At 41.6% G+C, this 12,206-nt stretch overlaps 2 protein-coding genes across 2 annotated transcripts in view; one reads left to right on the top strand and one right to left on the bottom strand.

Annotated features, from left to right (window-relative positions):
- The first annotated feature begins 1,284 nt into the window (after positions 1–1,284).
- On the top strand, positions 1,285–5,815 carry eif3s6ip (eukaryotic translation initiation factor 3, subunit 6 interacting protein). The gene is made up of 15 exons (XM_030747887.1): positions 1,285–1,429; positions 1,751–1,793; positions 1,958–2,168; positions 2,252–2,331; positions 2,499–2,560; positions 2,661–2,730; positions 2,825–2,898; positions 3,142–3,313; positions 3,463–3,617; positions 3,868–4,038; positions 4,237–4,370; positions 4,579–4,752; positions 4,937–5,126; positions 5,275–5,355; positions 5,619–5,815. The coding sequence occupies exons 1-15, from the start codon at positions 1,406–1,408 to the stop codon at positions 5,691–5,693; spliced, it is 1,716 nt and encodes a 571-aa protein (XP_030603747.1). The 5' UTR covers positions 1,285–1,405; the 3' UTR covers positions 5,694–5,815.
- A 1,254-nt stretch (positions 5,816–7,069) lies between these two features.
- cdh23 (cadherin-related 23) overlaps positions 7,070–12,206 on the bottom strand; it is a 170,942-nt gene continuing 165,805 nt past the window's right edge. Inside the window, 12 exon segments of the mRNA XM_030747862.1 lie at positions 7,070–7,849; positions 8,255–8,365; positions 8,686–8,805; positions 8,992–9,121; positions 9,807–9,867; positions 10,003–10,043; positions 10,184–10,263; positions 10,360–10,480; positions 10,602–10,699; positions 10,779–11,035; positions 11,446–11,607; positions 11,705–11,968. Of these exon segments, the coding sequence (XP_030603722.1) occupies positions 7,508–7,849; positions 8,255–8,365; positions 8,686–8,805; positions 8,992–9,121; positions 9,807–9,867; positions 10,003–10,043; positions 10,184–10,263; positions 10,360–10,480; positions 10,602–10,699; positions 10,779–11,035; positions 11,446–11,607; positions 11,705–11,968 (1,787 nt within the window). The 3' untranslated portion in view covers positions 7,070–7,507.

Genomic DNA, 12,206 nt, shown 5'->3' with positions numbered 1-12,206 from the left:
TCTGGCTGGTGGACACACGCACAATCACATACATTCTGATTATTAAAATTCTCAAAAAATAAAGTAAGACAGGTCCTTCAGTTTCTCACAATACACAGAAAACAGGGGTAGCCTAAAATCTTAACCATTCTTATAAAAGTAAAATAATAGAACATGTTCCGTTGATCACACATTGTAGACAATGTAGCACATTTATTGGTGAAATGGTATTAAGCCATTCACAGCGCTATAACTAGATATGAACATGAGTCCGCGGCCGTTGGAGGAGTTTTTCTTTCATAACGCAGAGCGGCTCATTACGACTATAACGCCACCTAATGGTAGTCGACAATCATCACAGACTGCCCGAAACACCCCATACGGTCTAATCACTGCCGAAGATTTTGTCATTCCGCACATCTATTATGACTTTGTGAAAATTCAGCGTACGGCACTAACCCACACTCTGGGTTTATACTGCGTTAATCCTAAGAGGCACTGGCTTTTTAAACATAGATAGATAGATAGATAGATAGATAGATAGATAGATAGATAGATAGATAGATAGATAGATAGATAGATAGATAGATAGATAGATAGATAGATAGATAGATAGATAGATAGATAGATAGATAGATAGATAGATAGATAGATAGATTTGTTTATTTATTTTTGTTTATCTTATTTTTTTCAAGATCTGCACCCGGAGCCCTTGAGCAGAAAGGCCTCTTTACATAAAGGCTCCACTTATTTACCAAATAACCAAATTTGGTCAAAACTGGTGTATCCTAATGAGTAGCATTATTCATCCTTACACTGCATTATAATAAGTACAAAGCACAGAGGTAACAAATACATATATTCCAGTTGGGTATACAAGTTTCACTGAAACTGAGCAGAGCCACTGTTAATACTGGTAGCCGTAGCTATCCATGTTCAGCCGAGCATGCATCATTCAGAATAGAAAGAATAGAAACAACAGTGAGGCTCATCAAACTCATTAATGAAACCCTGGTATGAAGAGACCCACCTTGCTCTTGCTCTCAGAGTTTTGCCTTTTTATTTTGTTTGTTTTGTTTTCTGTTTTTTGTTTCACTAAGCGAAATTTTAGAAAAAAAGGCGTGAAAAGAAAACGTTATTCATCAGGCTATTTTTAATTCACCGTTTCCTTATATCTGTTTTGTTCAAAAATACCTTTTGAACAGGTCATTAAATTTGAGAATCGACGTTTTGCTCCGTCAAAAAGAAAACTCAATTTCCCATAGTGCTCCAATAACACTGCGTATCACTCATACGTCACAGCTCCTTCCTTCCGCTTCTCTTCGTCTCTCCAGCGCCAGCTGCGTGGTTTAGCGGCGGTAGCTAACCGAGCACACACTCTCTTTTCACTCCAGCATCTAAGGAGCTTTGACTAATAGTTAATACCATGTCATACCACGAAGAAGAAGAAGTAAGTGCATATTTGTTTTTCCAGACATACGTACGCTGTTACTACAATAACAATGGCATACTAGTTAACTGTAGCCGGTTAGCTAGGTAGCTGTAGCTAGCTTGATTCCACCGGCACAGTACAACAGTGGCTTAAATGAGCCAGCGTGATATTAAATACCAGTTAACCCCTGTTTTAAGAAAAAGCAATTATAACACGTAGCTAACTGCCTGCAATGTTTTGTATTTATTTTTCAGCGGTTGATATGATCGATCAGGTGATCGCTTCTCGTTGTTAACGTTGCATCACTAACAAAAGTCTCGCTGCTTTGTTTTCTTACAGTACGATCCTTACGCCTACACAAACGACTACGACCTGCACACTGGTTCGTATACACATAACAATCCCTTTTATAAAAATATGCCATCTCTTATCATACATAAACTCCTTGTTTATAGTCAGTATGAAACACACAAACTAAAAAAAGTACACAAATAACTCTTAGAGCAGATTAAAGTATATTCTTGTCATTCTCCCATATCCTTGTAGGTGACCCTAAAGCAGACCTGGCGTATGAGAGGCAGTATGAGCAGCAGACCTACCATGTCATCCCAGAGGTGATCAAGAACTTCCTGCAGTATTTCCACAAAACCATCTCTGACTTGATTGACCAGAAGGTTTATGAGCTGCAGTCCAACCGGGTGTCCAGTGAGAGCATTGAGCAGAAGATCTATGAGATCCAGGATGTCTATGAGAACAGGTAAACTTAACTCTGTGTGCATAACTCTCACACCATGTGCGCATGATCAGTGGGTTGACTTTCTCACTTTTGTACCCGTTCAGCTGGAACAAGTTGACTGACCGTTTCTTCAAGACTTCTCCCTGGCCAGAGGCTGAGGCCATCGCATCACTTGTTGGCAATGGTGAGAGTGTCTTCCATTACCTGTTCTGCTTTTGGTTTTGCACAGACAAAAATATATAAACTTGCACCTCTTAAGATTATTATTATTTATTTTATATATTTAAGATCTGAGTTTAGGTTTAAGGCCTTAGTGGAGATGTTTTATGTTGTTTTTGTTATGTTTTCCAGATGCTGTGTTTCTCATTCTCTATAAGGAACTCTATTACAGACACATCTACGCCAAAGTCAGCGTGAGTAGCTGCTAAATGTGAACAGTCGTCAGGTCTTTTTGATTACTGTGTGGAAACTTCTCCAGAATTTGGTTGAATGAATAATATTCTGTATAATCAGGGTGGACCAACTTTGGACCAGAGGTTTGAGTCCTACTACAATTACTGCAACCTCTTCAACTACATTCTCAGTAAGTAGCACAAGCGGTCCTCACATTTTTCTCTTGCCTGTTGGTATTAGTGTAAAAACAGCAGCCATATGACAACGTTGTTGACTCTAAACAGATGCTGATGGCCCGGCCCCCTTGGAGCTGCCAAACCAGTGGCTCTGGGACATCATTGATGAGTTTATCTACCAGGTACGTCGCATGCTTTTTAGAATGCAATAACGATCAATAAGACACAAATATAAGTTATCAAAATAAAGAGATGGGCTGGTAGTGCCATCATTGCTTTAAGCTCCAGATGGGTGGCATATTAAACAAGACATTCACACTTTAAGGATTACTTTGTTTAGTTCTTACACAAATAGCCCACATGACAAGAAAGTATATTTAAAATCTACTAACTGATATCTGGGAATTACACTCTTCCACCCTCAGTTCCAGTCATTCAGTCAGTACCGCTGTAAGACAGCCAAAAAGTCAGAGGAGGAAATTGAATTCCTGAGGAGCAACCCGAAGATCTGGAACGTCCACAGTGTCCTCAATGTTCTCCACTCCCTGGTCGACAAGAGCAACATCAACCGTCAACTTGAGGTCTACACCAGTGGAGGTAAAGAAGAATGTGTTCAAGATATTTATAGAAAGGAGAGAGTATCCAGAGAAATGTAATGATTTTAAAATCTTGCATTATGTCAGTTTAAGGCTTTAAAATTCAGAAGTGTGCAGACTGTAAACATGTTATGTGTTCTTGTAATGCAGGAGACCCAGAGAGCGTGGCTGGAGAATATGGACGTCACTCCCTGTACAAGATGTTGGGTTACTTCAGCTTGGTCGGGCTCCTAAGGCTTCACTCTCTGCTCGGTGATTATTACCAGGCCATAAAAGTCCTGGAGAACATTGAGCTCAACAAGAAGGTGAGACCTTATGCAGAGAGCCACAGGCTGTACACCCACTAATGATGATTAGTGTTGGGACAGAGTATCAAAAGTTCTCCTGCAGCATCGAGTGGCACCTTCGGTCAAATAGTTAACTTTAGACTTTTGAGTTGAAATTAACTTTATATTGAAATAACCTTTGTAGCAAGAAATGGAAAAGTCTGTTGATCTGTTGAAATGACATATTTAAAAAAAATAAACTTGTTTTATTTTGTTTCCTGTCTTTCAGAGTATGTACTCACGTGTTCCCGAGTGCCAGATCACCACCTATTACTATGTGGGTTTTGCCTACCTTATGATGAGGCGCTACCAGGATGCCATTCGAGTTTTTGCCAATATCCTGCTTTATATCCAGAGAACAAGAAACATGTTCCAGAGGTCAACGTATAAATATGAGATGGTTAGTAATAGCAGGATTCTTCCACCTGTCTGTGTACAGGACGTGGTCAGAAAACTGCAGACCACAGTAACTGGGATGTGTTGATTCGCTTTAAAATGCTGTGACACATGAATAATAAACAGGCACTCTCATAACATTGTTTGTTACAGTGTTATGTTTGGAATACATGCAGTAATACCTGGATGATGTTTTCTTTAGATTAACAAACAAAACGAGCAGATGCACGGCCTGCTGGCTATCGCTCTGACCATGTACCCGATGCGCATTGACGAGAGCATCCACACCCAGCTGAGGGAGAAGTATGGAGACAAGATGCTGCGCATGCAAAAAGGGTAAGACCTGCACTCATCTTGTTTTGCCACATTCTTCCTTCAGTTGTGTGCCAGTCTTTTTCTGATGTTTATGATTTTGTATTTATAGCAAAATGTGGAACTTTGCTTGTGGGCTTTTTGTGCCATCAATAGTGTATGACATCAGCAGGGGTTGTGTCCGTAGCCTCTATAGGTTTTGTGACACAAATGTTTCCTTTTCCATCTCAAGAGATCTGCAGGTGTTCGAGGAGCTGTTCAGCTTCGCCTGTCCCAAGTTTTTGTCACCTGTAGTGCCAAACTACGACAACGTCCACCCCAACTACCACAAAGAACCTTTTCAACAGCAGTTGAAGGTCTTTGCTGAGGAGGTGCAGCAGCAGGCTCAGCTCTCCACCATTCGAAGGTCAGCCTGCGCGTGTGTGTAAAATCTGGAATAAAGCATAAAGATATTCTGAATGTAGTTTTTCTTTTTAAAATCTCAGATTCTCCTTCAGCCTTTTTGCTATACGCAGTTTAAATTCTTCATAGAAACAGTACACTAGTGTCTGGGTGCCTGTATTCATCTCTGTTGCAATGTGTCATTGAAGCTTCTTGAAGCTGTACACCACCATGCCAGTAGCCAAGCTGGCTGGATTCCTGGACATGACAGAGCAGGAGTTTCGTATTCAGCTGCTCGTCTTCAAACACAAGATGAAGAATCTGGTGTGGACCAGTGGCATCTCAGCCCTGGACGGGGAGTTCCAGTCTGCTTCTGAGGTCGACTTTTACATTGACAAGGTGAACAGAAGTGCCTTCTATGCTGCAGTTTAAATGGCATGTCAGAGGGCTGGATGGCTCTGTTAGTTTGGGTAAAATGAACCAGTGTTTATGTGGCTTGTTGTACTTTGTATTTGATGGCATTTCTTTCCCCATATTCTTTCCACAGGACATGATCCACATTGCCGACACTAAAGTCGCTCGTCGGTATGGAGACTTTTTCATCAGACAGATCCACAAGTTTGAGGAGGTAAGTAATCATCCATCATGCCTCTGAATTGGAAAATATGTAATGTTTGAGTTGCTAACTATTGCTAGATGTCATGGTTTTGTGTAAAAATTCCATCGCTCTATTTTGGAGAGGAAAAAGTTTGGAAATTAAACAGTTGTCCCCAATGTTAAAATGAAAACCATCACCTGCTTTAATTTGCTTTGCACTGAAAAGATTTTGATTACAGGACTAATCGTCACTTCGTGTGTGTCTGAAAACGAAATCCTTTTATCACCCTACAGCTGAACAGGACTCTGAAGAAGATGTCAACCACTGGTACCACTGTGACATCATCAGGAACCGCTACAGGCCGATGAGTGAAGATCGACCTGGTGGACAAAATCTTCTACCACCTCCTTCCAGTTTTTTGAGAGCTATTATTGAGAAAACTTTTCTATGTAATCTAATAACAATAAAGGGATGGAGTGGAGTGCTTAAAGTCGTGACTTCTCTTTCCTTCTGAACTGGTGTACTCTTAAAAACCACTAGAAGGCAGTATTTCGCCACCGACCACAGTAGCAAAGTCTTTTGGTAGCTCCAAGGCGTTACACAATTCAGTATTATTCTGGTATTTTCTCTTTAATTCCCACTTAAGCTTTTGTTTGTGAGTAGAGCAGAAGTCAGCTGTGAGGTAACTGGAGGTCAAACATTTAGGGTCATTAATGTTGTTCAGATTCCCAGGCTTTTTGTTCCTCCTTGAGCGCATCAGTTGCTGTTATCACAACATTTACTGAGGTCAGAGGCCGTTGCATAAGTCTTTTTATTACCACAGATCATCCCACAACATTTCCCAACACAGATCTCAGGGCTGGTGATAAAAATGACAAAGAAATAAAAACTTACAAAATGGGAATATAAAAAATTAATTTTTTTTTTTAAAACACACCACTCATCAGAAACAGCATTAGTTATCCTGCAAAGGAAAACGACAACATGTCAACATAGCACAAAATACACATACTCCAAACATCCAAAGTTGTTCCCTACCGATTTTGGTAAGCCAGCATTTTAATTCTTCAAAAATATCTTTTAATTCCATCACATTTTCTAGAAAATAAAAAAATAAAGAAACATTGCTCATTTGAGCATGACTTTTACTCCCTCAGGTGGCAGTGTAAAGTCTCTGTGGGCACAATGCCTTCTTTATATCTATAAAAGTGGGATAATTCATATTTTTCCCCTTCTGTAAGTCTTTATCGAGGCTTTAACTGCTTTTTCTCATAAAGGATTTTTCTCTCCCTGTAGTCCCAGTCCCAGATTAACAGTCATCCTTCATCTACCATCTTCAACATTTGAGAAGTCTTCCAATTATGCAGGGATGAGACTTAACACAGTTATGCTCAAAATAGTGAGCTGGACCAGGGTCTGAATGACCTTTTTGTAACCATCAAAAAGAGGTCAGGCCCTGCATCCTTTAGTGTCAGCTCTATGAGCATCACTGGGATAATACAGAAGTTCCTCCGTATGCTTTAAATGTCCATCAATGAATTCCCAACAACAATATCTAATATCTCATTCAACACTGACACAGGCATCTTTCAAGAAAGGAAAAATATCAGAGTAATAAAGAATTGTGTCATTTTCTCAGCGTCCCATTGACGGCCATCCGCTGGTCTGAGTGTGAAGCTTCATCTCTTCTTCTTTTTTTTTTTTTTTTTTTTTTTTTTTTTTTAGTGTGTGTTTGTGGTGGTGTGAGTGTCTGCAGTCCAGGTATGACTTCAAAAAGATTAGCGAGAATGAGGCACCTTATGACGATTTTAAGGTTGTGGTTCAACAAGCTTCTCCCACAGGGAGGCTTAGTCCCTCTTTTCCACTCAGCTCTTCAAATGAAAGTTGATGACACCAGCTGTTTTTTGTCTCGCTGAAGAATTATTACGTTTTTAATAAACTATCTCTCGACATACCCAACATGGGACCATTTCCAATGTAAGATCTTCTAAAACTGACCCAGAAAACTGCATTAGTCTTTTTTCAGGATGTCTCACTGATGCACTGACATTGGCTGATGATGTTCCCTAGACTACACACACTCCTCCTCCAGTCCTTCCCAAACTTACCGGGGTAACGGTGTGGAGGCACAAGACACACACATGAGTCACGGTTGCGCTCAGACCAGCGAGGCCTCGGCTAGTCATAACTCTGTGATCTCCAGCGGACTCTGAGACAGGGTTTCTCCATCCTTGTGGCGGTGCATCGGGGTGGACTTTGCTGACTCTGTGCGGGCGTTGCGCTCAGAATACAAAACCCCATCAGCGTTCAGTGCCTCCAGAGAACGTGCCAGGGCCCGCTGGTCATCCTCAGGCAGGCTGTTGAGGTCAGACGTCAGGAGTGTGCCCGTGCTGCCGTGGACCACATGCACACCTTCAGGCCCTTTCAGCTCCACAGGAAGCTTGTGCTTGAAACGAAGAGTGCCACGACCTCCACCCATGCCCAGATGCTCGTCATCCTCGTCATCCAAATCACTCTGGATCAGCTGTTAAAGGAGGACAGAAGAGGAGAGGGAGAATGAATGAATGAAGCTGCTCATTAGTAATGCTGAAATTACTGAAATTCAAATGCATTAGCTGTGACAAGGTTCTGGAAAGAGGTAAATCAGCAGAATGAAACATTTCAGAAGATAAATGAGTAGATCACTGGAAGAAAAAGGCTTAGAAATGTCCTGAGACAATTGATCAGCAAATTTCTAGCGCAAACTCTGGTTGACCCGAAGTCAGTTTGCAGTACAAGAGAAAGCAGAAGCAGTAAGAAGGTGTCACGTCAGCGCAGCAAACAAGATGTCAGAAAGAGAACTGAAAGAAATAGAAGATCATTTTCCAGCTGTGGCAGACAGGAACACCGTCAGCAGGTACAGATAGATCATCCGCTATTTTTAGCCCACCTCAGTGACAGATGAGAGATCTTGCTCGGTTGTGGATGCCGTGACAAGCCGTGCTGCAAAGAGCTTTTTCAGTCTCAGGTAGTCGTCCAGGACCACATTGAGCAGGGAACCCTGACAGGATGGCAGTTATGATCAAACAAAGTCTGTAACACCATCCGCCTTCACACACCCTCACTGCCACAGGAGAGATACATAAGAATCCAGAGCAGGAAGACTTAGCCCCAAAACACATTAACAGCCCATATTAAAGTCCTCAGGCTCTCTCTCTTTTCTCTCTATTTTCTTCTTAGGACCCCCTCCGCTTCAAGAATGGAGGAAGTCTTGAGTTCTTGACCATGAACCTGCATCCCACTTCAAGATGGATGGAGGAAAAAAACAAAAGACACTTCAGTAATTCCATGTGTGTGCATTACTAGGTCTCCTGGTCTCACCTTGATAGGCCCCTCCCTCATGATGTGGCCCAGTTTAGCAATGTTGTCGTACTCCTGAATTGCTGCTCTCAAGTAACGATCATCCTCAGGTTTAGCTTGAGGCTCTCGACCAAACGTGCCCTGTGTGGACCACAGGCAAATGCTTAAATAGTAAAAAAGTTATGAGAGAGTAGTTCATGGTAAAAGATACAAACTGAGGATTGCTATATTCTGTATCTCTGATGGGTTTTAATAGCCATAGTAAAATTCTATCTATTAAGCTCCTTGCAGTGTTGTTGAGAAATATGAATGAATGTTGGTACTGACATGAGTGCGCGCAGGGCTGTTCCACAGGTCAGTTATCTCGCTCAGGTTCTCAGGCAGGTCATCCTCATGGTCCGCCTGAGCAGCCAGCTCCAGGTTGCGACAGAATGGGTCCAGCCACACCGGATTAGCCCTGCAGAGGCATTACGTACATCGGTGGGAGGTTACATAAAGGGTCTTGCTTACTTAAAGGCATCAAAAGAGGCTGCAAATGAAAATGTTTCATTCAGACAAATTTCCTGATCTATGGAGAAAGGAAAGAAATGAGGGGATTGTTTTCTCCTTTTCTCAGAACTTTTGGGTCTACAGACAAACTCAGGACACCTCATTATGGTGCAAGCAATTAAACAAGTCATCTCAGGGCACTTAACTATGATTTCTGCCACTCTTATATCTGTAAGCTAAATATAAAGTTTCACATAAAGACATTGGCTCCCCTATGTTAAGTTCTACATTTCTCCATTTAGGTATGGTTCTCACTTTATTCTGATAGTTTGTTGGCTCTAGTGCCTTGTGTTTACTTCCCCTACTACTTCTACTTGTCCTCTGCTGCAGTGTCTGTTAACCTCCCCTGTGCGTTTCCATCTAGTTTTGGGTTCTGGTTACTTTTCTGATGGACTTTGCTTTATGGACTTTTCATCAGCCAAAATAAATACAGTGATAAACAAATATACTTATTAACAAATAAACAGTTAGTGTTTCTTCAAGCATCCCTGCCAAAAATTGGACTTGCAGAACAACAACCAAGATCAAGATGATGAGAACGTCTTGTAAATATTGTTTGCCAGGAAAGTGTAATAATAAGGCTATTATCTCACCCCTCAAAAGAGTACTTGTTAGTGTTGGGCATGTCCAGGATATCCATTAGACCCTGGTTTCCTGTATGATAGGGGAAAGTTTGATGTAATAGAAAAACAGCTTTGCGTTAGCTGACATTTTGTGCTTTACATCAGGAGACAGCAAAGCCTGATTAACAGATAAAGGGACCGTCCCATCAGTGAATTTACTTCTCACCTGTTGATCCTGCAACAATTGCTTTTAACTTCCTCTCGTGTCTGCAGCAGACAAAAACACCCATTATGAGAAGATAAACATGTTGATTAGCTGCTCATGTTGACTGACAGCTTAAAATGGGTTGCGTGACCCAGCAGGTTTCAGATAACTTAAATGATCTACATCAATACAAATTTCTTACACTCTCCGATAGTGCCAGTTCATTGTGACAAACAAAATTCCTGCAAAGCACAGCAGCACAGCCAAGATGATGATGACCAGCTGTGAAAGAGGAAAAGAAAGAGAGCTTAAAAGCACCGAAAACTAGATAACATCTGCAGCAGTCTGTAGGCTTCCAGAGGTTACAGCTTTGCGCACCTGCAGAGTGGTGATGTCGTCGGGCAGTTTGTCACCAACAGCAGGTTGAATGTCCACAACGTTGTATGTCCTGAACAGGTTTCTCAGCTGCTCTTTATTTTCATCGATCACCTGGATAACTCTGCAAAGCAGGAAAAACAGGAACTCGGTTCAGTGCAGTGCTTATGCATGAGAGATGTCTGGCCTTATTGCACTGGCCTCATTAGGCGCAACATATGCGGCTCAAATAAGCAATACACAACCTTTCAACATCTAGGATGGTGTTGGTCTGACTGTTGACAACGTGGATGAGCATATCAGTCTGAACATAGTTCACTTTGCCCTTCTTGTCCACATGAAACTGAAAAAAAAAAAGAGAAAATATGTCAAATATTTACACAGTGCAAACAAATGCAAGCATTTCTCCAAGAAAGCCTGACCTGTATGTCGTCTAAGTTGACAATAGCGCCAGTGATGTTGGACAGCAGGCTGATGAACTCTTCCTGGTTTTTACGAACCAAATCCGGAATCTCATTGAAGACTATCTTGACCCTCTGGTCGTCCCGGAGAATATAGATATGCACATTAGTGGTTGTGGAGTGCCCAGCAATATCACACGCCAAAATCTCAAGCCAGAAGTAGCCTGGGTTAAAGGCCGTGAAAAGATCATAAGTGCGGATGATTCCATCTGTCAAACCTGTGGAAACGAAGGATGTTGTAGTTTCTGTTTTGTTTCGCTCAATAGCAAAACAAACTTTTAAAACTCTGCATATGGAAGTACAACCGAAACCATATGGAGAAGATTTGAAAATTGCCACTTGTTTAAGTGACTTTCTCTGTGTGGGAAACTGGCAACAGGAAGCAAAGTATTCACGTGTGAGGACTCGGTTTCTATTTGTTAAGTCAGCTTTAATAAAGCCAGTTCAATTCCTGTAATTTTCATACTGTTTCTCTCTCCCACAGTTGTCAGTGTTGCAGGGAGACTGCACTTTCACTGGACAAGGCTCGCATGCCCCAGGAATACATTTTGGTATGTCTGGTATGTTGAGCTAATGCCTGTAAAATGTGCTTCAAAACAGCCGGAACACTGAAATTAGGGACACTCACCAATGGTGAACACAGTGCCAACATCCTCACTGCCGTTGCTTTGTGAGTGGAAGTAGCGTATTGTAACAATGTGGTACTGCACCATGCTGTTGTTGCCTATATCATTATCTATAGCCACAACCTTGATAAGCTCTGAGCCCACTTTGGCATTTGCTACAACTCCTGAAACAAGAAAGAAAATAATGAAGTAAAAAAACTGCAAGTTTAATGTCAGCTACACACAGACCATGATACACATACACGCAAGAAAACACATCACCTGCAGTGTAATTTGCTTTCATGAAGCGTGGTGTCTGGTCATTGATGTCTTCCAATTCAATGCGAACTTCCAGCAGACTGGGGTCTTGAGCCGGATCCAGAGCTTTGGCCCGTAATGACCTCTGACCCCTGGGAGGAGTCCAGCTCTTGTTGCTGGAAGCCTTGATTATGATGTAGTAGACTGGGATCTCCTCCCGGTCCAGATCCTTGCACACTTTCAACTCTCCCTCTGTACTCAAGTTAAAGTTTCCATCACTGTTTCCCCCTTCAGGAAGAGACAGAAAAGAAGGAACCAGCTTTAAACAGAGAACAAAGACAGCTGGATCTATACAAATGTCTTCATTATTCTCAAGCTTGTGAAGTACAAAGGCATTCATATGACCATACAATGGAGACAGAATAAATTGGGAGGAACTTGTTTACACTCTTCTTAAATCCAAGACCTTACTTTGGCTAGACTGACACTAATTATTTAACTAACTGGGGGGGAAGAAAAAAAAAAA

Source organism: Archocentrus centrarchus, chromosome 15, assembly GCF_007364275.1.
Source record: "Archocentrus centrarchus isolate MPI-CPG fArcCen1 chromosome 15, fArcCen1, whole genome shotgun sequence".
Lineage (NCBI taxonomy): Eukaryota > Metazoa > Chordata > Actinopteri > Cichliformes > Cichlidae > Archocentrus > Archocentrus centrarchus.
This window is presented reverse-complemented; position numbering and strand designations above follow the sequence as displayed.